At 32.4% G+C, this 26,122-nt stretch overlaps 6 protein-coding genes across 7 annotated transcripts; all 6 read right to left on the bottom strand.

The window, feature by feature from the left end:
* Window positions 1-4,113: 4,113 nt before the first annotated feature.
* On the bottom strand, window positions 4,114-5,188 carry LOC145592784 (cell number regulator 9-like). The gene is made up of 4 exons (XM_081649295.1): window positions 5,014-5,188; window positions 4,724-4,795; window positions 4,384-4,596; window positions 4,114-4,196 (listed from the first exon to the last, which is right to left on the bottom strand). Exons 1-4 carry the CDS (start codon window positions 5,132-5,134, stop codon window positions 4,123-4,125), a joined length of 480 nt encoding a protein of 159 aa, XP_081505421.1. The 5' UTR covers window positions 5,135-5,188; the 3' UTR covers window positions 4,114-4,122.
* Window positions 5,189-7,843: 2,655 nt separating this feature from the next.
* On the bottom strand, window positions 7,844-8,685 carry LOC145592783 (cell number regulator 9-like). Its single transcript, XM_081649294.1, has 4 exons — window positions 8,547-8,685; window positions 8,383-8,454; window positions 8,021-8,233; window positions 7,844-7,920 (listed from the first exon to the last, which is right to left on the bottom strand). The coding sequence occupies exons 1-4, from the start codon at window positions 8,683-8,685 to the stop codon at window positions 7,844-7,846; spliced, it is 501 nt and encodes a 166-aa protein (XP_081505420.1).
* A 3,696-nt stretch (window positions 8,686-12,381) lies between these two features.
* Window positions 12,382-14,800, bottom strand: LOC145592782 (cell number regulator 9-like). The gene is made up of 4 exons (XM_081649293.1): window positions 14,635-14,800; window positions 14,311-14,382; window positions 13,602-13,814; window positions 12,382-13,343 (listed from the first exon to the last, which is right to left on the bottom strand). Exons 1-4 carry the CDS (start codon window positions 14,711-14,713, stop codon window positions 13,270-13,272), a joined length of 438 nt encoding a protein of 145 aa, XP_081505419.1. The 5' UTR covers window positions 14,714-14,800; the 3' UTR covers window positions 12,382-13,269.
* Window positions 14,801-17,390: 2,590 nt separating this feature from the next.
* LOC145592781 (protein PLANT CADMIUM RESISTANCE 2-like) lies at window positions 17,391-19,001 on the bottom strand. Its single transcript, XM_081649291.1, has 4 exons — window positions 18,873-19,001; window positions 18,561-18,632; window positions 18,204-18,416; window positions 17,391-17,696 (listed from the first exon to the last, which is right to left on the bottom strand). The coding sequence occupies exons 1-4, from the start codon at window positions 18,997-18,999 to the stop codon at window positions 17,614-17,616; spliced, it is 495 nt and encodes a 164-aa protein (XP_081505417.1). The 5' UTR covers window positions 19,000-19,001; the 3' UTR covers window positions 17,391-17,613.
* A 682-nt stretch (window positions 19,002-19,683) lies between these two features.
* On the bottom strand, window positions 19,684-21,657 carry LOC145592780 (membrane protein PM19L-like). Its single transcript, XM_081649290.1, has 2 exons — window positions 21,462-21,657; window positions 19,684-20,463 (listed from the first exon to the last, which is right to left on the bottom strand). The coding sequence occupies exons 1-2, from the start codon at window positions 21,592-21,594 to the stop codon at window positions 20,060-20,062; spliced, it is 537 nt and encodes a 178-aa protein (XP_081505416.1). The 5' UTR covers window positions 21,595-21,657; the 3' UTR covers window positions 19,684-20,059.
* Window positions 21,658-22,579: 922 nt separating this feature from the next.
* Window positions 22,580-25,694, bottom strand: LOC145591258 (RHOMBOID-like protein 9, chloroplastic). Of its 2 annotated transcripts, XM_081647665.1 has the most exons (7): window positions 25,648-25,694; window positions 24,597-25,130; window positions 24,210-24,399; window positions 23,950-24,115; window positions 23,285-23,455; window positions 23,038-23,192; window positions 22,580-22,938 (listed from the first exon to the last, which is right to left on the bottom strand). In XM_081647665.1, exons 2-7 carry the CDS (start codon window positions 25,084-25,086, stop codon window positions 22,668-22,670), a joined length of 1,443 nt encoding a protein of 480 aa, XP_081503791.1. In that variant the 5' UTR covers window positions 25,087-25,130; window positions 25,648-25,694; the 3' UTR covers window positions 22,580-22,667. The 2 variants fall into 2 exon arrangements, with proteins under 2 accessions (XP_081503791.1, XP_081503792.1); XM_081647666.1 differs by lacking the exon at window positions 25,648-25,694 and having other exon boundaries at window positions 24,597-25,503.
* Between the last annotated feature and the right edge of the window lie 428 nt (window positions 25,695-26,122).

Here is a 26,122-nt window from a genome sequence, read left to right as displayed (position 1 = left end):
AACCGCATGACCACCGAGTTTGAGACTACGAGAAAGTCTCACGAAAACATGAGATCCTCCTACGACAATATGAGGACAAGCTTCGAGGATTTAAGATCGGAATTGGGTGAATTCCGAAATGTCTACCGGCATTGGTACCCCGGGAGCTCAAGCTCCCAAGGAGGCCTGAACCAATGAGTTAAACATTGGGGACAATGTTTATGATAGCTTGGGGGGAGTGTTTTCTCATGATTCCTTGATTCATGTTGTGTTCTCATGTTTGCATGTTGAATTTGCGTGTTGTTTGTTCGTTTCCCCTAACATCCAATCCCTTGAATCCAAATTTGCTCCCTTTGAAATCCAATACCCCTAAATCCAAATCTTTTATTTTGTGAATACTTCTCTTCTCTCCTTATTTAGATGTATAGTTATGTTTTATTTCTATACTTAGCTTAGCTTAGCTTAACTTTGTAATTATTCTTGCATTTCTTCAAAAAAAAAAATGAAAAATGAAAAAATAGCCCAAGGATGAGACTCAAATAAAGATGCTTATGTGTTTTGCTTGCTTGACTCTTGAGTGATGAGTAAAAGTTCTTTTAGAAGGGTGTGTGCAAGAGTTGGGGTCATTTAGAGGTCTATTAATCTCGATTGCATTAGAGCATATGAAATGAAAACCGATGAATGCTCAATTGCACGTCTAGCATAGGATATTGTCTAAATTTGCCCAAGTAGGATATGTTTGCATCGAATTGCGGTCCCTTGTGCCCCTGATTTGCCCCCTTTGCTTTCCAAAATGAAACTCTATTAGGGAATTGGTTCTATTTGTATCTTGTGTAATAAGTGTCATAATAAGCCACATGTTTTGAATAAAAGAAAAAGCCACTCACAGTTAAAATAGGCGAGGGCAATGAATGATGAAAAAAAAAACTGAAAAAGAAAGGGAGAACAAAAACTCCCCCAAAATTCTCAAAATTTTCACTTTATCTTATTTAGAGGTCAACTTGTGGATGCCTCCCACACATTGTCTATTTTGATGTTTCTTGTGTAATTTCCGAGTTAAAGTGTAGTTAAAGGGGCTTGGGAGTGCATTTTGGGAGGTGGACTTGCATTTTGAGATTTTATAATCGAAAGAGGGCTTGTTACAACTTTGGAATATCTAGACGTGCTCTAATGAACTAGTAAAAGGTCTAAAGAAGTATCCTATTGCAACCGTGCTTAGTTCTCCTCTTTACCCCCAACTCATGTGCACATTTGTATGATTGTGGTAATTCTTGAAAGTCGCTCACTTGTCTTGCTTGTGATTTATATCCCGATGAGTTGACTTGGGTGATAAAAACATTGGTTTTGGTGTAGTTTGATTGCTTTGATAGTAATGATGTGGTTTGATAGTTTTGGTGTGGTTTGTGTGAGTTGTGGGTTAAGATCAAGGGAAACCCTCACGAGATAAAAACTCGTCCTCTAGGGCGACTTAGGGGTTTAAATTGCTTTTCACTTGTGCTAAAAGTGATTATGGTTGTTACCATGCGGATTTGTGTTTTTGTGCTTCCTCTTTATTACCTCTCCTTGGTTTGATCATTAGCAAGTTATACCCTTCTTGATATGATATGTTTGTTTTGCTTGAGGACTAGCAAAAGCTTAGTTTGGGGGGATTTGATAATTTGTTGTTCGATATGATTTTAGGGTGATTTTGAACCTTGTTTACTTGATAAATTGGTGTTTTGGTTCACTTTTACTCTATTATCGTGCAATTTTTGTGTATCCTTTGCTTCACGGGTTGTTAGTGTTTTTTGTTGAGTTTTTAGGTCCAAAGACGACCATTTGGAGCATATGGATGATAAACCGAGATTAGAAGTCAAGACAAATGAGCAAAACCGAAGAAAAGGGTGAAGAAAATGGCCTAATAGACCCTGCACGGCCGTGCCATATCCTGCACGTCTGTGCAAGAGTGTTCCAGAAAGACAGAACCTTCTGCCAGAGCATGCACGGCCGTGCAGGAGTTCAGCACGTCCGTGCAAGATCGGGTTATCATGTCGTTCAATTTTTGACAGTCCTAGTTTTGTGTGTACATTGTTTTAGCGGAGGTCATGTATTAAAACTAATGATGTAGGTAGAATTCTTTACAAGTTTTAAGCATTAAAAGTATATCTTTAAGATATATAACCATATTCCTAAAACTATTTAATCATCTTAAAATACTCGTAATCTATGTAATTGTGAGTATTATTTTGCGACGAGAAATTGGTCAACAATTAATACTAGTATTTTAAGTCAATCTTACTCATCTTGTAAGAAGTATTAAGATTATTATGGAGGAAAAGGCAGGGTACAGTGATTGTGCCAAATTAATCAAAGTCAACACGAAAGAGCTTTGGTCTTGCTAAAGCCGCCAAGCCCATTTAAAGTGGAGATGGTCCATGTACTCCACATGCACATGGTTCTCTGCTAGTAGATACGTGAATTGAATTATATTTATATAATATGGTTATTATTATTTTTTTTCAATTTCATATAGAAACTTATAATTATGCATAAACGCTGGAATTTTTTTTATTTTTTTTATTTTTTTTTATTTTTTTTATTTTTTTTTTGTGTGTTTAGAGAGCCATAAGGGTGGGGTGAGAATCGATCTCAGAATTTCCTAAAATCAGGAGGAAATCTCTAACCACTTGAGCTATCCCTCTAAGCTATCCCTCACTCTCATAAACAATGGAATTTTGATGTGTAGTAGTAGTAAAAACGAAGAAAGTGGTACGTAGTTTCAAGATCAATGCGATCAAAAATACAAAACTTCTACCTCGAGCACACGCAATAATGGAGCCGCCGTAGACAATCAAGTGAAATCCAATCCTGGGATTTGTTTCCAAATTCATCTCATTCGCTTTTTTCAGTCTTTAAAAACGCATAATGTTAAATTTAAGGTCGATGTCAGCTACACGCTAAAAAAAATTTACGCAGTAAAATTTGAAAGGAACTTAAAACGCAGTTTTTAAAGAAACAAGCTACAAATGATTATTTTTTTAATCCGTTTAACATAATTTTTTTTATTTTTTAATGCAACACTTTGACCTTTTTGCACTATTTATGTAGGGGCTTTGACTTGAATTTCTCACAACTAATTATCATGTAATTAACAAGTTGTTGGATTAGTTACAATGTACCAAGTATACTTTTTCACAATGTATATATAACTATCATATAACAAGTTGTTGGATTGGTTACAATGTACTAATCTATATTAATATTAATAGACAATTAACATGTTAACAGTTAAAGTATACATATTATTTGCTAGTAGCGTTACTTAATTATCATGTTTTCTTTGGTGAATATTTATTTTCTTGCATTGTATTGCATGCAAATTAATATAGAAACTTGGAGTTTTGATATTCCACTCCTCAAAATAGTCTATTTAAATGATAGATGTAATCTAATCTAATCTAATCTAAGAAATAATCTAAGAAAAATTGTAAAATTGATGTGGAAAAGTATAAAAAGGTTTATGCTAGTATTGTAGATTGGTAAGTACGTAGTACTAGTAAACATTTACAAGATTCATATACTACCTCCGTTAATTATTTTGTGCAAAACAATATTTTATATCTTACAAATAATATCCCTTTGTTGCACATAATAATTAACGGAGGTAGTATATAAGTATAACCAATTAGGTTAGCTTATGTTGTAGGACTAAAAATTCTTGCAACCTCAAATTTTTTTTTTTTGAACGAATTTTTGCAACCTCAATTACTTGATCAAGAAAACCAAATGCTAAATAAACGATACAAAACACGTAGTATTTTGTACTTTGATATAATAATAAGGAGCAAATAAGTGTAATAGAACAAAAAAATTAATAATACAAAAGTAAATTTTATTTATTCATCAATCCGGAACAAATATTGTACACATTGTCACACGGTCACACCCTCAAATCTTCTCTATAGAAAACAGGTGAAACCCTCACAAATTAAAAAATTAAATAAATAAACAAATAAAAGAAAGGAATGAAGCTAAAATTAGACTTTTGATACAAACAAACTTAATAATTACTCAAGAATTTATTCATGTCTACGAGTACAATACAAGTATGCAACACAATATTTTATCTTCGATTTTGAATCAATTCAATAGATGCTCATGGGCTTATCGCGTCATGCCACCTGTCATTGATGGAGGTACCATCCCCTGGTTTTTCCTCTCGACATTACCTTGCCAACCTATAAACATAACAATTAAAAATAAACTAATATTAGTTCAATGTTTAATTGTCAATAAATTTCCCCTTTAACCTAGACACGAGTCAATTCTATAAAAATATGAGCAGTTACTATTAGAATTCTTTATCTCGAGGGAGATTCCTAATGCGATAAATATGTAAAGAGAGATTAGATGAATGATTATTACCGAGGGCAAGATCATAGCCACGATGTTGAAGCTCACGGTACTCTTGGCACAAGGCACAAGCTTCACACCAAAAGTGAGTACAACAATCTCCACAACTATTCTCCGGCATTCCGAGTTGAGCCTTCAATTTTGAACGATATGTGCATGAATATATCCATTGACATCCAGTCAAGACCAAAAGTAGTGAATACAATGCTCCACTTACACCACATGCTGCATTAATCAAGTTCCACAAAATCAAAATTAACCCAAATATACTTCTTACTACGTTATAATTGATGGAATTGAGTTGATCAATGGATTACTCGATAATGTATGTACATAGGACTTGTATACTTACATGATGAACCTTTGTCAACAATCTCTGCTATACGTCCAAAAGTGATGCATGGGCACCAACATGTCATACAACCTGCACGTGTGAGTATATATATATATATATATATATATATATATATATATATATATATATATATATATATATATATATATATATATATAGAGTTAAAATTTAAGTAACAAACGTTACAAGGGTGCACGGGCTGTTGTTCATGGTATATATAGTAAATTAATATATGGAGACAATTAAAGATAACTGGCGAATAAATAATAGAGATGAGACGGACTTACAAAGAGAACAATCAGAGAAACAATCACAAAGACCACTAGAGAACTCTCCAGCAATCGCAAGTGATTGATTTGGTGGAGCTGAAATTGGAACACCCATTGCATGTTGATGATCTTGCTTCATGTTTTTAATTATCTAGAAATAATAATGGTACGCGAAAAAATAAATGTAACGTTTAGTAAGGTTCTACTTCGTAAAAATGTATACAAGTATATGATACAGGGATATATCAAACTTAGGGTAAGTCCATATATATTTATAGTAGTCTAGGCAGGATGAAATTAAAGCAAAGCTGGAAATTTCAAGGAAGATACTAATTATACTACGTAGTATTAGTCTAAGTTTTTTGTATTATCATATAATTATATGAAGTAGTTCATTGATACGTAAAATAATTGGTCAATTCAATATTAGCAACTTGAATCGGATAACACGCTGGAAATATGATAATGGTAGATAGTGGTCAGATTATTATTATTAATCGTCATTCATAGTTGGTCAACAAATTATTAAATAATAATCTCCTGTTATCATCTTTATTTATGATTTTTATTGCTTTCCTATCAGAAATACTTTAAAATAATATTATTTTGTTGGCAATTTGTAGGCCGTCTTGACATTTTTGTACAGTACTTTTCTTTTTTTTTTTTTTTTTTTTTTTTTTTTTTTGAAGAATGAAATTTTTGTACATTTTACACAAGTAAAGTAGTTTATATTGTAGAATTGAGTCTATTTTTGACTGAAAAATAAGAAGTCCCTAATTTAATTTTTAGGATTTTTACTATGGAGTACCTATTATTTTCTAAAATTACTAGTATAAAATCATAAAATTGTAGGTTGTATGCAATATGCATGCATCATGGAATTTTTAAATGTTATACGTAGTATATACAAAGATTTTGTAAATTTAAACATTGAGTCATCAAGTAAATTAGCCAGTATTTCATATATTAACAGTGCAATATTTGAAAGTGTTTGTGTCAAAAATTTAGGAATAGTATTATATTAAGATTTAGTATGGAGCAAAATGGTATTGAAATAGATATTATTGTACGTGTTTTCAAATATTCATATTGAAATATATTTACATACTTTAATTTTTGATCAATGAGTTGAATATATATGTTATGTATATCATACATCGCGTACTCTTTTCATCTCATAATATAGTACATAAAAAATTATTAATAATGCGTAATAAAAGATATTAATCGTCAAACATGAGTCTTAAAGATATGATCGGGTATATTGAAATATGCACTACTATGTTATAAAATAGGCAATATGTACTTCGAACAAGTATATGATAGGATTCAATTTTTTAAATAATAATTGACCCAAAAATGATGGGAAGACACCCAAATTTTGATAGACACTGGTATTAAATTAAAGTCAACATAAAAATTCCTAACTAGATGGCTAATTGGCCATAGTTTCCGCCATAAAGAACTTTATTAAAGCTAGTAGTAATAGTATTATTAGGGTTTAAACACATGGCAAATTGGGAAGTGGCTGCTTTAGTATTAGCGTATATCATTGGACTCCATATTAGTCGTTACAAATATAGGCACGTTAGTTCTCTACTATAGTCGCCAAAATCGCCGGACTTTCAATCTCAAATGGTGTTTAGAATATACGAAGTACTTGTATACTATTTTTGCTTCCTTATTTGAAAACTTTGCTTGTCTTTTTCTTGATTAATATTCAACATTAATATACTACGGAGACACAGAGTACTTCGTATATTATAAGGTTATAATGATGTAACTAATTGAATAACTAATGTACGTACATACTCCGTGTGATGGCATGTACTTCATTTTTGTTGACTTATGGATGGGTATATTAGTATTGAGTTTTGTATTATCATGGTTGTGTCATTAATTCTTCTATTGAGCATGGCAACATAGGTTAACGTTTTTTTTATCGTTATTGTGTGTGTGTTTATTGGGTTCACCTTTTGACCTAATCTGAATTCGAAACTTAATTCTAAGTCATTAGATTTCAATCACCTCTTAATTGTTGTAGTCATGGGGCTCAGTTCTGATTGGGTGATTAGGTTTGCCTTGAATTTGATAGACTTTAAATGATTTAAAACCTTGGACATGCATTAAGTGAAGGAACAACCGAACAAAATCATCTTAGGACTTGGGATAATGGGATTTTCATTCCATTTACGTCACTTAATTGACATTTTAATTTGTAAGTTTTAAATATATTTATAGAGTAAAATTTATTGATCATATTATATTTCATATTTTATGAATACTTTTTTTTTTTTTTTTTTTTTTTTGCTGAATAGGGCATAGTCCTTATACCGTCCTCCGTCCTTTCAAAAAAAAGGTGACGCTAGCTAATTTATTCATCAAAATAAAAGAAGATAAAAAATGCAAATATTTATAATTAACAGCTTGGGAGATAGACGATCTATACAAACTCATATATCTCAGAAATAAAAAAGACTATTTCTTACATAAGCAAGTTGAGTAATCAAACTGGCTCAAACTTTACAAAGAAAACTTGAATAAAATCACACAAGATGATACATTTCTCTCCCAAATAAAAAAAAAATCAAAACATAAATTCATTTTTTTGGTGCTAAGAGAGTCACAAGTGCAAGTGATGAGAATCGATCCTGAAATCATTTGAAATCGGGAGGGATTTCAGAAGGGAAACTCTAATCACTTGAGCTATCTCTCACTTTCACAAAACATACCTTTATCATATGGAATAGTATACATTCATTATGTTAATTTACAAATATATACGAATAGAATTTTATTTTCCTTTTCAAGTTATCTCACAAGGTTACTCATAAAATAAACATTCGACTTATCGAGTCATGCCACCTGGCACCGATGGAGGCATCACGGTTCCTTGATTTTGTCTTTGCACATTACCATGCCAACCTTTAATAAACAACATAATTTATAATTTGTTGAAAATCTATTTTAATAAATGTTGAACAATCAAATAAAAGAGAGATTAATAATACTCGTAATATATTACCAAGGGGAAGATCATAGCCTAGGCGTTGAAGCTCACGGTACTCTTGGCATAATGCACAATACTCGCACCAAAAATGGATACAACAATCTCCGAAACAATCCTCTGGCATTCCCATTTGGGCCTTCATTTTTGATCGATATGCGCACGAATATATGGATTGAAATCCCGTCAGGCCCAAAAGTAGTGCATATAATGCCCCACTCACTCCACATGCTACATTTCAGGATAAAATATAAATTGATAGTAACTATTTATTAGAAACGAAGAAAGTAAAAAAATTTTAAGGATAATGTTTATAAAGTAAAAAGGTGAATATCGATATAATACATATGAAGTATTAAATATTACGGTGTTATACTTACATGAGGAGCCTCTATCGACTATTTCAGCTATTCGTCCAAATGTGATACATGGGCACCAACAAGTCATGCAACCTGCTCATGTACACGTACGGAGTAGAATGTAAGATGGTGTAATTTTGCGTATTATATTATACGTACCTAGGCCAGGTCAAAGGGGCACTTACAAAGAGAAGGATCAGAAAAACAATCACAAAGACCGGTAGAGAAGTTTGCAACAGCAGCACCTGGTTGATTCAGGGGTTGAAATGGAGGAGCATTCGGCTCGGCCACCGGAACTCCCATTGCTGGCTGTTGTTGCTTCATGACTTAACGATACAATTAAGCAATAATTAGCCACAAATTATAATTATTGTGGCTTATAAATTAAATTAGGATTAATTGCTTAATGAACAAAGTTGCTTAAGAATAGGAGAGTATATATAGTTAGAGTGTATTGGCTTGAAATCTCAAAGAATATGTCATACTTTTACTGGTCTAAGTGGCCAATTGAATTGGTACTTAGTCAGTGAATTCAATTCTACGGTACTTAATCAATGCTTAATTCATTTAAATTTTAAAATGTATTATTCTTAGTTAATTATAATTAAGCTACAAAATAAAGATGTTTATCCCTACCTTATAAAAAGTTCAAAAGAACTCTTATGAATAATGTGATGACTTTTTTACCCCTAAAAATGTTTATTTACTAATATACCCATTTATGTCATATTAATTTATTAAGTGTGTTTATGGCCTTTATGATTCCCATACTTGTTTCTCCTCTTTAGTCTTCCTTCCCTTCCAACTTCCAACCTTTTCCTCTCTTTAAACCCCCTTATTCTCTCTCCTTCCTCCTTTACCTCCCTACTCTCGTTCTCTCCTCTATTGAAGCGAATGAGTCCTCCATTAAAGCGCATGCTGATGGATAAAATCCACTTTGTTACTATTTTCTAAAATTAAAAAAAAAACCATTCACGCATACGAACCCATCGAAATCACTCCCTTTGTGTTCTACTTACCTCATCACCTAATTAGACATTTTTCTTTTGAAACTTTCTCTGTTAACTTTTAATTGCAACATTTTAACTTTCATGTTTGTCAATGCATAATTTTGATCTTCTGTATCTCTGATTATAGACGTGTAAAAAATTTAAAGATTAAATATTTAAAACATATATATAGAGATGAATCTAATAAGATCCCACATGACTATTTTGCCCAACAAAAAAAAAGTCAATAAATATAAAGATCAATCATAAAAATGTGAATAGTGCATATATATTTTCAAGTGTTACAACTAAAAGTGACGGAGGATATATATTATACCTCGCAATAAAACCCATATTACAACACAAAAAAACTTACAACTAAAATATGAATAGTGTATATATATTTTTAAGTATTACATTTCCGTATCTATGTAAGGCTATGATTGTCAACAATTTATTTCTTAGTATATGCGTTCATAAGGCTAGCCAATCAGTTTTGGGTGTCATGACAAGCTATTACAACTCGATCATTTAAACTAATTATGTCGCGCGCAACGCGAGCATAGGCTCCCCAGTACATAGTAAATAGCTAAATATAGCTTAGTCAAGATGTACATATCAGGAATGGACTGTCAAAATATACTCTATGGCTCTATGCTTTAAATAATGAATGAAACTAACATGGAATAATCATACATTGTCTCCATCCTTTATTATTATTATTTTTTTTAAAAACGGTAAGCTAAGATTTTGGGCTTGACTTTTAAGTTTTTTTTAAAGGGTAAATGATGTAGATAAAATTTGATCTCGACTCTTGAGTATCACCCATTAACCAACTATATTAGTTAATAATCTACCATTAGCCTGATATAATGAGTTTGGTAGAAATTATTTGCTTGATCTATTATAGAGGTGATTTAATATCGTGTTGGGTCAAGCTTAGGTATAAAAAAAACTTATGTTTAGATCCCAAAAATTGTTATGGCCTATTCAAGATCTCAAGCCATGTCAATTTGTTATGGCCATCTACAAATGAAATCTACATTAATAAATACATAAAATTGAATCAAATTAGGGTTTCCTTCATCAAAGCTACGATCATTGAAAAAAGCTTGTACTGTGGTACATCTCTCGCACACATCGCTGGAATATACAACAGCCTTTTTGGAGAGACGGTCTAACGATTTGTTGTAGCCATAAGGATGATTTTCATCTGATTCGATTGAACGCATTTGAAAACTTGACAACCGTTGCAATCCCGAACAAATCTTTACCAAATAACTGACAATAGGGCAAAAGATGATTACCTTTTTGATAAACCCTAACACATAAACAAACCCTAAACATAAACAAACCCTAAACATAAACAAACAACTAAATTAACAAAAACTAACGACTCCGCCATAGGGAGACGGACGTATCTACACTTACTCGTGTAGATTTATTGAAACCTAAATTGCAAAATTAATGAAAATTTAGGGAAAAGGTCGAAAATAGTCTAATTTCTGAAGAAATTAAACTATTTCTGATCTAAATGGCCAAGATTTTGGAGAAACCCTAAAAGAGAGGAGGAGAGAAGAGATAATTTGTTTTAGAAAATAATACATAACAATACTCCATTTAAAACTCCAACGAGGTAGTTATTAGACAAGCAAACAAACAAATAGATGAATTAACAATTATTAAATTAAATTAGATTATGGAAATTTGAAAGATGGATACAACACCAAGTCTAATGCATAAATATTATTATATGATGAGAAGTCTCTTAACAAATTACAGCTTGCAATGCCACATACAATACCAAAATAATTGAATTGGGAAAAACACAAAAGAATCACACAACCAATAATGAACTATTCAACATTCTTAACACAAGAGATGAATAATATACATATCCCATCTAATCACCACCCCCACCACCGCCTCCGCCACACCCTCCTCCTCCTCCTCCTCCTCCATCTCCATCTCCACCTCCACCGCCGAAACCACCACCACGACCCCAACGCCGCCGTCTTCTTGGATGACCAAAGTGATCAGCACAAGCAACTAAAATCATGGACATGATTGAAATGGACAAAACCATCAAACATACCAACACCAAGACACCCTCAACGCTTCCAAGCAACTCAAAATCACCATTCCATACTAAAGCATTCTCACCATGCTTAGAACTTAGAAACCTCACCATTTTATCACACTTAATTAATTAGCTCCTCCATTTCCTTCCTTAGTTATTATATATGGGCTATTATATCATCATATATTTCTTGTTGACTAATTAAAAATATTACATTCTTAATATATTGTGTTACCTTCTCTGAAAGTTCAACAAGTTTATAGACATTGATAAAATCCTAGATCAAATCAATATAATTATTTTGATAAAATAAAGATCCATATATATTTGACAATGAAAATAAATAGATGGATAGATGTACAAAATTATAAAATAACAAGTAGGGTGCAGTGTATGTACGTATTTACATATGATATGATTGATATCTATCACTCACATAGTTACATTATTACAACATATACAACACCAAATAATAATCAAAGAATATGTAGGATAGAAAGAGACTACACAACCAACAGGGTTTGACTTTTTCTAATAACACCCCCTCCAGGCCACCACGGCCACATCCTCGGTCTCCATCGTCGACATCACCACCACCACATCTACAACCGCATGCGTCGTCTTTGAGCTTAATTAGTGATGACTAACACACTCCCAATGCTTCTAAGAAATCCAAAACCAGCAATCCAGTACGGAATAGAGTCACCATGCACATAAGAAACCTCACCATTTTATTTAATCACAAAATTTAAATAATCATAATAATTTCTCTTTATTTCTATTTTTCTCTCCTTAATTTTTATGTGTGTTTGTGTTTTATTTTTAGGTCCGGCCTCTTATATTAATAAGCCATTTTGGCATTATATTACATAGGAGTAAAGATATAGATATACTAGTATATTTAATAAATTATATTTAATCATAATATTTGAAATCCATCAATCATTTTTGATTTTTTTTTTTTTTTTTTTTTTTTTTGTGTATTATATTCCTAAAAGATTAGATAATTAATTATTGTGGGATTTTTTAATCACCATGCTGACTTGTTAAATAATTGTAATTTATAGTTACTGTATAAAACTTGAGTCATACTCCATAGTTCTTTAATTTGATGATATTTTAATTTGTACACCGTATATATGTTTTGAGTACGTCTCACTGTTAATCACATGTGAATTGTTCTTGTTCAATTTCTTATTAGAGAAAGAAGACAAAAGATATCACTTTACACTTTAGAGCAATTACTCTTATTAATTGTTACCATTGATTGGTCCAATTGATTTTATTATAGTACGTATAGAATATCCTTTAGGCTTGTAAGTAAGCCTAAATTTAACAGTACGTATAACGGTGGATACAAATCAAATACGTACAATTGTTGTCAAATGGTAATATATACTCTCTCCGTCCCTTAATTAGATTCCTACTTCTAGCATTTATTCTTCACATGATAGAGAGAAGGAGGAATCTAATTAAGGGACGGAGGGAATAATAATTAGTTACAATATATTTTTTGATGAGCATTTATTATGATTACGTATTAAATATATTCTCATGTTTCAACCATCAGCTAAATCTTTTGGTTTTGATGATTCTTTTGCCACATATGTAGACTATCCATATAAAAGTAGATGATGGACATTCACAACTACACAAGTGATGCATTGATACAGAAATTGATCTGAGATAGGCTAGGGGTATATCAAAGAAAATTAAAACTACATACAACATACTCCACTGAGTATATATTATCATACAATATACTCTGTATATACATACGCGTATACATAGAGTGTAAAGATAATTTCTCATCCTCCATTTTGTTGTACGTGAAATTTATTATCTAATCATGCCCACAGGTATTTGAGGAGGCACAGTGGAAGGCTTTTGTCTCTCCATATTTCCTTCCCATCCTAGACACAATAGAATGACAAACTTTAATTATTATCACATAAATTTCTAATAAAGTCTAAATATTCATTTTTTAAAAAAATATATATTAGGAAAAGTAAATGACTAGTCAATGAACCCATAACATGTTCCCCGGTCCCACCTTAGGAGCTAGGATTGTTGCGACAGAAGGGACAAGGGTAAGGGAATCCCCAAATAACCTCGATGATTTACCAAAACGCAATGTATATAGAGATCAGAGATGGGTTATAAATAGTTACCAAGAGCAGGGTTGTAGCCACGGAGTTTAAGCTCGCGGTACTCTTGAGCCAAGGCACAACATTGACAAAAGAAGTGGATGCAACAATCCTCACAGGTGCTTTCCGGAATCCTGAAATGAGCCTTAAGCTTTGCACGGTATGTGCATGTATAAATCCATTGAAACCCTACAAAGGTTGCAAGTGCCAAGTAGAAGGTTCCAGCAGCACAGCATGCTGCACCACCAAATTCATTTGTAAACATTTGCAATTACTTAATTAATTAATTTGTTACAATTTTGTATATATTAGTATCAGAAAAATAAATTCATATACGGAGTAACATAAAAACAATGGTATTCCGTATGTGTTATGTACGTGATTAATCACATATAGAGTACTTATATACGTAAAATATACTTTCTCTGTTTTTTTTATAGTTGCAATACTTCTCTTTTCACGTATGTCGATGTATGTTTTGAATCGTTAATATCTTTTATTACCAATATGTAAAAATTATAAATTTAAGATATTAAAATTGTACAAATCGAGATGAATCTAACAAGATTTCACATGCCTATATTTTTATTTATGTATAAATCGTCAAAACTAGTCAAGTGAAACACATAAATAATATATAAGTCAAATTATTGCAACTATAAAAAAAACGGAGAAAGTAGTATATCGTAGCATATCGATCGATGTCAACATAAGATTGTCCTAGTGAACTTACATAATGAGCCTTGGTCGACAATCTCTGCAATTCGTCCAAAGGAAATGCAGGGGCAACAAAATGTAAGAAGGCCTGCAAAAAATTTTGAATTTTGAATTAAGGCTGATACTTTAACATTATATGGAGTAGCATAAATAAGATAAATTATTAAATTTAATACTCCGTAGTTTATACTATTATCATGTAAGATTTTGTTCAATTTTTTACATAAATAAAGATAATTATTAGAAATGGTAAAATTAAAATTATTCATATTTTGAAATCGTTTTGTGAGATAAAAATCGAAATGAGTAGTAGAATAATGAGTTGATGAGCAGTGCTTACAGCTTGAACAATCGGAGCAACAATCACAAAGACCGGTAGTAAAGTCACTAGTAGCTGGTTGATGCTCCACCTGCTTCATGGTAATGAATGATAGATAAACCAATCAAACTAAAATTATTAATTGAAGGACTAAAAAAAAAGTGAAAGATTTCTAATGATTTAGTTGGGGAAATTTAGCAACAAATATATAATGCTGGTTAAAATGCATTTGTATGTAGTGGAAGGTAGGGTCTTCTATGTGTCCATCAAATTAAATCACACTATTATAGAAATGTAAGAAATCCAATAAAATATTGTCATGTTAGTATGGGTACAAATTATGTTCAACAAAAAAGAATGAGATAATTACATACAAACAAATCGGAGATGAAAAATTACGGAGTAATTGATAATAAAATGAGTAACTCATTTAACCATAAACACAATAATTCTAACTTTATTTTTAGAATGGGACCAAGTCTCAATCTTTAGCCGAAAAGGGTATAGTAGGTGTGTGGGGTGAATGAACTTGATAAGTAGTATGACTTGGATTACATTTTTTATAATCGTTACAAAATAAGTTTGAGTAAGTTTAGGCATATATATTCACAAGTTTGAGATGAATAAATCATATAGCTATAAATGAGTTTTTTTAAACTAGGATCGAATTTAAGTCAAAGAAAACACAATTTTGATCATTATAGTAATTATTGTAAGGTCATTCTTTTTTTTTTTTTTTTTGGGTGAAGGAGAGGGGCAAAGGCGCAAATTAAAGCCCCAAGCAGAACAAGTTAGATAGACTAAAAAAGAAAAAACAGAAAGAAAGCAACCCAACATCCTAAGCCAAAAACGAGTCATATCACCCTTCCACGGTCCTCCGACACCAATTTAGGCCAAGTCACTCCACTCAAGTCCTCCAATAAAACGACATGAAGATTGAGTATCCTTCCGGACCGTCTCAAAGAGAACTAAAGATTGTTTGTCGTTTGTTAGATGTATGATTGGAACTTTGTTGTGCTACATGCTAATCAGTTTATAGCCAAACAAAAGGGCCAAAGCATATCAACAAGTAGGAAAGCCAAAAAAGAAGTGTTCTACTTGTCTGCCACATGCAAAAAATGTACTAAGTCGTACTAGTCGGACCCCGTTAGTTAGGAAGAGTTTTGGTTTGAAGCGTAGACAACATAGTCATATGAACACACGAAGTTGTAGTCTTTAGCCATATCAATCCATCCTAGGCTGTTAAATTTCGAAATAATATGAAATGGGTCTGGGCAACCCGAACAAGGAGGAGGGGAGTTTGGTTCATAAACAAAGGTTAGGAGATTCCATACTAAAACCAATTGGTAATAGTAGGAGTTACTCCTCTACCTTATAAAGTAGAACCACATTTCCTCTTTCTCCAATATGGAACACTCACAAGTGGGTTACAATGGGTTTCAACATAGGCTCCTGTATAGACATGGATAGACGAGTACATTTGATTGCATTTTGGTAATTTGGTATAGATGGCCACCATACGGGCTTGATCGAGCATCCAACTAGCTAAATTGGGAGAATTTGGACACAACCTAAACACATATATATTCTCTTAACTAACTAGTACTTGGCTTAATGGTAAGGATTGTGTCTTAGAGATAAATTCTTATTAGAGACAACTTAGAAGTGAGGATTCCTTTAATTATTCCTCCTCCCTTGGAGTCTTCCACGCACTAACCTGAGTTGGATTGGCTTATGAGAGATTTGATCAATTCATTAGGGTGTTTAATTGGTTGGTTCTAAAGACGATCCACACTAATGAGAATTTGGGTCATTTTTAGTTGTGATTTCAAATATTCAAAGTGTACCATAAGATTGATAATGGTATTCATAAAGTTTGATATGATTTACCATGTCCATGTCAATAATTGTACTAACCACCAACCATTCCAAGGGAAAAAGGAGGCTAAAGGAATTAGGACTTAGGAGCAACTTTAATTACTTTTTGTGCTATTATTGTCAATCAAATGACTATGTGGATTAAATTTCCACTTTCATTTTTGGTGTCAATCAATTAATACTTACAATTTCTTGATTTCACTAAATTTATTTTATGATAATTTATGTTAGTCCACATTTTCACACCAAATTCCACACTCACCAAGTCACCACCTTGTATGTATTTGTGGTTAGGGGCCCGGATAAGATAGGTCATGACCCGACCAAACCCTTATAATTTTGGTCACGAATAACATATTCTTAAGGATCCACTAAGATATTATGCTTGACATCATGATTAAAGTTGGGGTTTCGGTGCTCAATCATAAAACTGTAGTGCTCCAAGTTATCATTTGCAATATGCAAAGGAATTAACAATTTTTATTTTTATTCTTTAAGATTTTAGCTACGAGATTATTTAGATATATATTTTGTTTTATAGCATATAATAATCCGTAGTTTTTGAATTATTTATAGTAGTTCAAAGAGGAAATATTGAAATGATACCATTGGTTTTTAAAGAGTACAATCCTAAAAAAAATGTATAAATAAAAATGACCATTTTTTTTCCTCTTTGTTATTCAAATATAAGATTCTATAAGTTTTTCAAGAGCCTATCAACCTAACTTGTCTATTTTAATTTGATCGCATTTCCAAAATTTATCTTCTTATAATCATACAATAGAAGCCCTAATCTGGCTCATGATAGTATTACTAATAGTAAGATAGGGTGCAAAAATTAAAACGAAACACAATTGTAAATTCACATACCACAAACACTCCATAACAATATAAATATTTTAAAGTACAATACACATTTTTTTGTATTAATTAGCTAATTAATCCTTTTTTCTTAGTAAGTTGTTAGTAAGGAAACAATCTTAAACTAACAACTTATCTCCTCTAAGCCTCATAAACATTGGACTTATATTTAGTTCATAAATAGAATTACATAAAAACACAACATACAAAATAGCCAATCAAAGCTAGAAAATGAACTATAAAAGCAGGTGCATCTTTGATCTAACGGGTCATACCACCCGGCACCACAGGGGGATTATCCATACCCGTTCCCCCGTTTCGCTTCTCCAAATTACCATACCATCCTGTAAACAAAACCATGGATAATAAATAAATTTATAATATGATGAGTGGTAATAATTTAATATTAAAAATTTTATAAATTAATTCATTATATACAAGTTGACTTACAAATTTGTTAAGATAAGTTTAAAAATATATGATTATTCTTCCTTCATTTATATAATATAAACTCAACCTTATTGACTTTTAACATTATTTTCATTTATTTTTTTAGTACTACGTATATACTTTAGTTAATTTGATTTCCCTACTATATAAGAAAAAGGACAAGAAAAATAAAATCAATTTCTTGTGAGATCATGATTATTAAATTAGTCTCAAGCTATATGTATATGTTCAATACAAAGATGTTAATCAATACTTATTTAAGAGTTAAAGTTGTGTTTTAACCATTTTCATAAGTCGATGTGATAAATTATTAAAAGTACTCACGAAAATTAGTCCTCATACATTGTACATAAAATAAATAAATAAATAAATAAATAAATAAAAGGAAACTGAGTACGTACCGAGAGGAACATCATAACCACGGTGTTGAAGCTCGCGATGCTCTTGACATAAGGCACAAGGGTGGCACCAAATATGGGTGCACAAATCTTGAATAGGACTTGCTGATATTCCATATTGTCGTTTGAGTTTGGTTCTATAGGCGCATGCGTAAACAAAATGTAAACCCGATAGAAATCCAACTATGCCATATAGAGCTCCGCTCACCCCACACGCTGTCATTATTAACAAACTTAGGCCATGTTCGACAATAACTTTTTGAAGTTAGTTTTGATTAAGTTTAAAAATTAATTAAAGTCCATTATTATATTAATGATGTGCAAAAACAATTAATAAGAATTTGAAGGACAATAACATACATGATAATCCTCTATCAATTATCTCTGCATTTTGCCCGAAGGTAATGCATGGAAACCAACTTGTTTGACAACCTGTACAAAAACATACATGTAACAAAGGTTAGTACGTGTAACAAAGGTTAGTACATATATTGGATAAAATCGATTGTAGTAATTTGAAGATAACTTATAATTATAGTATACTTACGTACAAAAATTATTTATGTGACAATCTCATATACAATAGGTTTGTACCACCTTGATTTGATATATGTACGTGTATAACATGTTTAAATATGTATGTATTGTGAACACGAAGAAGCAATTCCTTACACAATTGGATATCTGAGGTGCAGTCAAGAAGACCATTAGACCATTGGCCGTGATCATGAGATGGAGTTCCCATCAACGGAGCATATGCCGGTGAACCTATCGGAATTACGCTTTCCGGCTTCTCCATGTTAATTCTCAGAGAAACTAGAGTTGTGTGGTGATCAAATGAATTAAATGATGACTACTTTATATAATAAAAAGTTTTGCCAAATATCTTACTTAGTAGATAGCCACTAATTATGTGGGATTAAGTCGTTAAAAAATTAATTCAATAATTTATGATTATGCAGCATTATTATTATTTCAACTTGGCAAATTAATAACGTAACAACAGCGTTAAATTTTACAACTTGTTGGTCATAGTCTTGACTTTCAAACTTCCAATTATTTTTGAAAAGTCAACTAACCCTTGAAACATAAATTACTCATCTGATTATGGAGACTTCAATTAGTATATATATATATATATATATATATATATATATATATATATATATATATATATATATACTAATTGAAGTCTCCATAATCTATATATATATAACGGAGTGCCTAATATTTTCACACAATCAATATTGAGAATATTCTCCCTAATGCTAATAGTCAAAAAAACAAAATACGGAATTAATACTCCATATGTAGTACAAGGAAATGATTCCTACGAATCAAAACCATAATTATAATAATCCATAACTTAATACTAAAACATAATAAATCGATCAAAACGATACAAAACTATAAGAAGAAAGTACATAATCTTGAAGAAAAAAAATCTAATTCTAACAAATCAGACATAATTGTAATCTACCCTAACAAAACGACGACTTATGAAATTAAGCACTAGGGCTTTTCACTTGACCTTCTTTAAGCTATGAAAGGAGTATCAAAAACTTTTTTTTTTTAAGGTAAGATGAAAGACTCTACTGAACCAACACCTCTTACAGGTTTAGCCATCCCACCTCTGTAGGTCGACACTTGAGAGTAGAGAGGGAAGGTAAGGAATCCCCTACTATGGAATTATACATAATATCAGTACATTGCAGAAGTACACTAGATTAGAAAAGGCAATTAAACTAGCTTAGTTCGACAAGTATTGGCATTATCAAAGTTTAACAATATACAATTACGGAGTAAATGTCAAAAAAAAAAAAAAAAAAAAAAAAAAAAAAAAAAAAAAAAAAAACCAATCAAGCAGCAGGAGGAGGTTCACTTTCGGTAGTCTTTTGGGCTTCACGAGTTGAGCTTTGTGGGCCAGGCCCACCATGACACAGCCCATATCTCTGGTTAAAATGGCCCGCATAAAGTAGAATTATATACAACAAATGGATCAATGTAGAAGTTATTATGAATACTTCAAGTGTTTGCAAACGTTTCCCTCTATAACCACCTAGCCTCACCTCTTTCCAAGCTAGCCCAAATGCCAGACCCGTTAGAGCCCATGAGATGACCGCGACTGAGGTGGCTGCTGCCATGCTTGACACTGACCATGATCGAAAGTGTGCAAAACCCGCCATGACCGATGCGATCCCAGTGGTTCCGGCTAAGAGTGCAAACATTAGCATGTAGTTTGTAGCCGCATTTCCACCCAACACTGTGATCAAACAACTCTTATAAGTAAGTAAGCCTTTCATTTGTATTTTAGAGCACTTTCTAGCGTGTGTGTACTGTGTTACACTAGGGTATAATGGTATATTGCTTATGAGTTTAATTATTAAGAATAAATCGATTACATCATCAATTAATTAATTATATATGGTATAGAAGCTATAAGAGACCATAATGTCAAGAGATTTGTGTTCAAGTCATGCTACAAGAGACAATAATAATGTTAACGAGATTTGTGTTCAAGTCATAGACTTGTATATATAGCTCTCATAAACTTTATTTACAACTTGGTTGACATCCACATAGATTTAACTTATTACCGATCCTTCAATTCCATTATTGTAAATATATTTTTTTTAAAGGAAATTTCATTGTAAATAATTGTATTGGACAATTCCTTATGTGGCACCGGTAGCTCAAAAACCAACAAATCTTGACTTTTTTTGACAGTAGGATGATAGATTTAAAGACATTTTTGCAACTCGTATTCTTGTACGGATAACTAACAAAGTAATAAGCCTACAAAATTGAAGCAACCATTAATCCAAATTATAATCTAATAGAATTATTGAGAGAAAGATATTAGACATGACATAGTTGATTAATTTGAAGATAGCATAAAACGATGTATAGTAAGTGTTGAGCCCATGAATAATCCACATGTGAGCATTCTCTTGTCCCACACTAAAAGACTAAAGGGGGAGTATGGTGGTAAAAGAATTCTACATTGAAAGAATTCAAGAATTACTACCACTATATAAGGCTAAGGGGCTACTCCCCTCGTTGCCATATGATTTTGAGGTGGAACCTCCTTAGTCTTATAAAGTGGTGGACTTGCACTCTCCGGTGACGGATGCGGCTTAGACCCGTATTTGACAGTAAATATCAAAACTAGTAAATTTACAATTAAATTCGGACTAATATAGCATCTATATTGAATATAGAGCAAGTAAAGAAAACATATAAGAAAAAGGTGAGACTTACAATGGTGATTTGGGTGACCATCGATATATTTGTTAAGAGACCAAGAAGCAAGGCTTAATATTATAAGATAGACTACCAAATCTACTACCAATATTGGCAACATAAACTTCCTTCCTAGCTTTCCATGCTCCATTTCTTATTTTAGCTTCTTCAAAATTATAACTAAATCACAAAAAGAGGAGAGAGAAAGAACTAACGGTGGATTTTGTCCTGATTTATTAGTTGTTATTTATTTATATCAAATTATTAAATAAAATAAAAAGAGGTGGGGGTGTTTTTATACTTTACTTCTTTAATTAATGAGATGGCAACTAAATGTGGAAGGTTCTTGATTTATCTTCCTTTGCTTTACTAAAAGAGTAAAGAGCACTTTGATTTCACTAAAAGAAAAGGAATATAATAAAATTCCTCTTAGCATTAGCATGTCCTAGAAGTGATTAATGCCTTCCTCTATAGTGAAAAAGTGAGATTAGTGCAATTTTGTGAAATATTTAGCAACTCTCAAATATTCCAATCCCGGGTATAAAAATTGTCGTGAATGGTTGTGGTGGTACATGTTTGTGGTGGTACTTAAAATGATTGTACTACGTGTATGGAGCATTACTTAACGGTGGCATCCTAAATTATTGTGGATTCGTGTTGACCTACGTGTTTTGGACTGTGATTGGTTTATGTGGAATCAGGTATCACTTGAATATATGATGGTCTGAAATTAAATTTCTGGACTTAGGTTGGGTCATAGGCCCAAGGTCATAAATTTGTTGGATTTTTTGGGTTTTTGGGCTGGGTTTGGCAAGAGAAAAGCCCAATGAAACAGCTTATTATGGACTGAAGCTTCGAACCTTTTTGTGTAGATTGTCCAGCCCAAATTTGTCTCAACTTAGGCTATATGAAATCCTTTTTTCACTCACCTTGCCTAATAATGAGGAAAAGAACTTGGCATCAAGAATGGTAGTAAGGCAAGCTATGTGCATATGTCAATTGTTTACGGTCAAGTTCATCTGGTAAATCGCCCTCCTAATTCAAGTTTGTTTAGTTTCCTGAAAGTCTAAACATTGTAGAGGCCTATGATAACAATCACTTGCTCACATTATGTACAAAGTATAGTATAATATCTATAAAGTAACACAGTAACATTTTATTTATGTTACAGAAAAGTATAGGTAACATATACATAGGTGCTATCTTACAGAAAAAGGAAGAAATTTACTCGATAATCTGGATAAGCTCTTCAAATTCCAGTTTATCAAGCGAAAGCTCAGCAATTAACAGCAAGGAGCTCAAAGCAGAAACAAAAATTGTGAAAATGAGAAAAGATTTACAGGGTTTAGCTGCTTGTGTGCTATTAAGTGTGATTTCGTCTTGCATCCCACTATTTCTTTCTTGCATGGCAGATGCTGGTGCATCATCTACTTGCACCACAGGACATGTAAAGTACCCGTATATGATTCCTGATACCGCTGCACCAAGACTTGTCCTGCCACAGTTAACAAATTGCGACTTTCAGATAATTGTTTTCTGACAAATTTCAGGCCTGTTGATGTGATCTACAGAGTTGAAGAACCAAGCAACTTACCAGTTGTCCACAGGACCAAAGCTTCCGAGAAAAAAGCTAAAAGCTGTAGCGATGACTGCCTTCTGAAACATACTATCAGACAGTTCCTTTGCAATTACATCTTTGTTTTGCATTTGATAAACGAGCCAAGCTCCAATGACAGCAAAAACTGGTCCCTAGAAATGGCGTACAAGACTTGGTAAGTCAGTTGCAGCAGCTATTGTTGATAGGAGTAAAGAAAGGAAACAAAGAGGATCAAAATTCTTACTGATCCACCAACAGTTGCCTCTGATGTATGAAGGAAGCTTGAGAGGTTTCCTGAAATGCCTCCAAGAATGAATATCAGGAAGAATGTGAACGAGCCATAACCTTTGCAAACTTGAGGTCCGAAAGAAAGAAGCACCCATGAGCCAAGTGCAATGTGCAGAAGTCCTGAATGCTGCATACATCAACTGGTTACATTAGTAGCATACACTGAATTAATCTGATCATTCAAAATCACACAATCTGAATACTCATATTCAAGAATACGACATTATAATAGTTAACTCAGATCTGTCATGCTCCTTTAAGCCTATAAGTATTGGCAGTTTGAGAATTCTAATCCTAAACCATCACTATATTAGGAATTGTGACCAACTTCTTACGAACATTATTAAGAACCATCATGTGTGAATAATAATTTCAGATGGATGGAATTATAGTTATTTAACACTCGGAGTCAGAGAACAACCACTACTTTCTGCATTCTGAGCTCAATCCAGACAGCTTAAAATTTTTTATATTCTCGTGATTATGCTCAGATTTTCATAAATGAGGCCACAGATTAGTCTGAATAGCCTAAAGAACAAATCCTAGAGATTTAATTAAGGACATATCTTCAATCAAACACAAAACAGAAAGGAACTACGAACCAAATCACTAATCGTGTACCAGAAACATTGGTGTGACAAGCCTCCACCATTGGCCAACCATGATCAAATCATTAACCTTGGCACCGTACATCAGGGGCAGCGAATAGAGGTTGTAGTCTGAACCTTTTACTGGACTAGCTATCTCAAACAAAAACACAGCTATATTTATCGACAGCAACGTACTTCTGCATGCAAGAAAGTACAGAGAAATTGTTAAATCAACAAAAAGCAGACATTAAACTAACAGAAAGTTACAGCAGAATCTTAGCAGATAATTACATTAGGTATAGATTGCCACTCTCTTTCTCGTCGTACATAGGAAATGATGCAGCCTTCCTAGCAATATTACTGCTTTTCTCAAATTCTTGTATTGCCATGCCTTTTATTTGATTCATGCTCATAGAGTCATCAGACTTGCCTGATGCATTTCTGTCAGGAAAAGATGACAAGCAGTCTTCAGACTTTCCATCTGCAAGGAGGAGATGACAGTAAGATTTCACATTTTTTCTGAAGATTCATAACTTTATGCCAGATACAGATATAATGAAAACTCGCAACTACAACAATCAAGCCCTTTACTAAAGTCATGTATAGAACTAACACTTTCCAAAATCTTATAAATTAGCAAGTCACAAATATAATGAACAAACCTTAACATCTAGTTACCTTCTTTAACTGATTCAAAATACTTCTCGAGTAGTCCAAGTTCCTTCCTTGCTGACAGTTGACTGATTTGATCATCCACATCAGAAACATCACTGTCATAATCCTGTGAAACCTGTTTAGCTTGGCTCTGAAGTTTCTCCAAGTATAACTCTAATGAACTCTTATGCTTATCCGTAAAATCGGACTCTGAGGCATAAAAAACAGGACTTAAAACATCCTTGCAGGGTGATCCTTGAGCACTACTAGCTTGGAAACACCTCTTTCCAAGATCATCTTCTGTTGAAAAACTAAACCTTCTACTCATCTTTGTCCTCGATTTACTCAAGATATTATCTTTAGATGGTAAAAGACTATTGTTTTTCATACTAATGTTGATAGATGAAGTTGAAGACGAACACTTGAAACCGTCTTGAACAACATGGAACTCTGAACTAAACCTCCTGGACATAGGTAGTGGTGCAGCCATCCTCTTCGTTGACAAAGCATGCATATATTATTCGAAGCTCGAACACACTACCAAGTATCAATGGTTACCTAAACATTCATCAAAAGACATAGGATAACTTTGCAAGGTTATTAGTTTATAGTATAACTTCATAAATATGTTTCACCAAAATAAAAAATAACTTCATAAATATGTTCTATTCATATAACTATATAAGGTATTTGAAATTTGACTGGTTAACATGGGAATTTAAACTCAAAAGATCGAGTTTTTAAAAAATAAGGTGATCTGATATGAATTTATTAACGCGTAAATCTAGTCAGATTTATCAAGTCTATTGTTTATGGCATATCTTGATATCCACCATGATTAACAATCAAATACCTTAAAACATGGTTGTATTTAAATTAAACCATGGATAATTTAATTTCATGTAGATTATTATAATAATAATTATTTGTCATAGATGATAATATGCTATGCAACATTAAACATTTGATTTTATCAAAAAAAAAAAAAAAAAGGGACAGTCTAAGAATAGAAACTTAGAATATTCCTAAAAAAGATGTAATTATCATAGAAAACAGAAGAAATGATGTAGCATACCTTGTAAAATCATAGTACATGTGAGAGGGGGGGGGGGGGGGGGGGGGACAGTGGGGGTGAAGCTCAGAAGTACTATAAAGGTTGTATTAATGGATTGTCAAAATCAAACTAAAATGACTAAAATGAAACAGCTAAGGGATACATCCAATAAACTAAATCTTCTCTTATCCATGATGCCCTGTCGACTACCGCCACGTGTAATGGAATCAAATAAATTTCGAGTCTTAATGGCCAGACATTTCAGTAGGAGAGATATAATGATATTTCATATTCATTTATCAAACCTTTTTAGGCAATATTGATGACTTTAAGAGAGTTCAAGGTCTCTATTTCATTTTATAATGGAGTATTTTATTTGTGTCATCGCGGATAATCTAATTTTGCTAATTACTTGTTAATTAGTCATTTTCTAAAACATTATAATTAAAATAAAAAAAAAAAAATCAATCAATCCTATATACTTAATAAAATTGAA

Source organism: Chenopodium album, chromosome 18 (genome assembly GCF_948465745.1).
Source record: "Chenopodium album chromosome 18, dcCheAlbu1.1, whole genome shotgun sequence".
In the NCBI taxonomy this organism is placed as follows: Eukaryota; Viridiplantae; Streptophyta; class Magnoliopsida; order Caryophyllales; family Amaranthaceae; genus Chenopodium; species Chenopodium album.
This window is presented reverse-complemented; position numbering and strand designations above follow the sequence as displayed.

Bases quoted from the DNA above. Each gene is read 5' to 3' on its own strand.
- LOC145592781 (XM_081649291.1), bottom strand. From the start codon at position 18,999: ATGGAGAAGCCGGAAAGCGTAATTCCGATAGGTTCACCGGCATATGCT. The intron at 18,633-18,872 runs GTAAGGAATTGC...GTTTTTGTACAG, and splicing joins CACCTCAGATATCCAATTGT to GTTGTCAAACAAGTTGGTTT. The intron at 17,697-18,203 runs GTACGTACTCAG...TTTTGTTTACAG, and splicing joins TGGTTATGATGTTCCTCTCG to GATGGTATGGTAATTTGGAG.
- LOC145591258 (XM_081647665.1), bottom strand. From the start codon at position 25,086: ATGCATGCTTTGTCAACGAAGAGGATGGCTGCACCACTACCTATGTCC. The intron at 23,456-23,949 runs GTACACGATTAG...TGATGTATGCAG, and splicing joins TTGTCACACCAATGTTTCTG to CATTCAGGACTTCTGCACAT. The intron at 23,193-23,284 runs GTAAGAATTTTG...CGCCATTTCTAG, and splicing joins AGGCAACTGTTGGTGGATCA to GGACCAGTTTTTGCTGTCAT.
- LOC145592780 (XM_081649290.1), bottom strand. From the start codon at position 21,594: ATGGAGCATGGAAAGCTAGGAAGGAAGTTTATGTTGCCAATATTGGTA. The intron at 20,464-21,461 runs GTAAGTCTCACC...GTTTGATCACAG, and splicing joins TGGTCACCCAAATCACCATT to TGTTGGGTGGAAATGCGGCT.
- LOC145592784 (XM_081649295.1), bottom strand. From the start codon at position 5,134: ATGAAGCAAGATCATCAACATGCAATGGGTGTTCCAATTTCAGCTCCA. The intron at 4,597-4,723 runs GTAAGTATACAA...TGATTAATGCAG, and splicing joins TGTTGACAAAGGTTCATCAT to CATGTGGTGTAAGTGGAGCA. The intron at 4,197-4,383 runs GTAATAATCATT...TTATGTTTATAG, and splicing joins TGGCTATGATCTTGCCCTCG to GTTGGCAAGGTAATGTCGAG.
- LOC145592783 (XM_081649294.1), bottom strand. From the start codon at position 8,685: ATGAAGCAACAACAGCCAGCAATGGGAGTTCCGGTGGCCGAGCCGAAT. The intron at 8,455-8,546 runs GTAAGTGCCCCT...GTACATGAGCAG, and splicing joins TTTTTCTGATCCTTCTCTTT to GTTGCATGACTTGTTGGTGC. The intron at 8,234-8,382 runs GTAAGTATAACA...CCTGAAATGTAG, and splicing joins AGTCGATAGAGGCTCCTCAT to CATGTGGAGTGAGTGGGGCA.
- LOC145592782 (XM_081649293.1), bottom strand. From the start codon at position 14,713: ATGAAGCAGGTGGAGCATCAACCAGCTACTAGTGACTTTACTACCGGT. The intron at 13,815-14,310 runs GTAAGTTCACTA...TTGGTGGTGCAG, and splicing joins TGTCGACCAAGGCTCATTAT to CATGCTGTGCTGCTGGAACC. The intron at 13,344-13,601 runs GTAACTATTTAT...TATTGTGTCTAG, and splicing joins TGGCTACAACCCTGCTCTTG to GATGGGAAGGAAATATGGAG.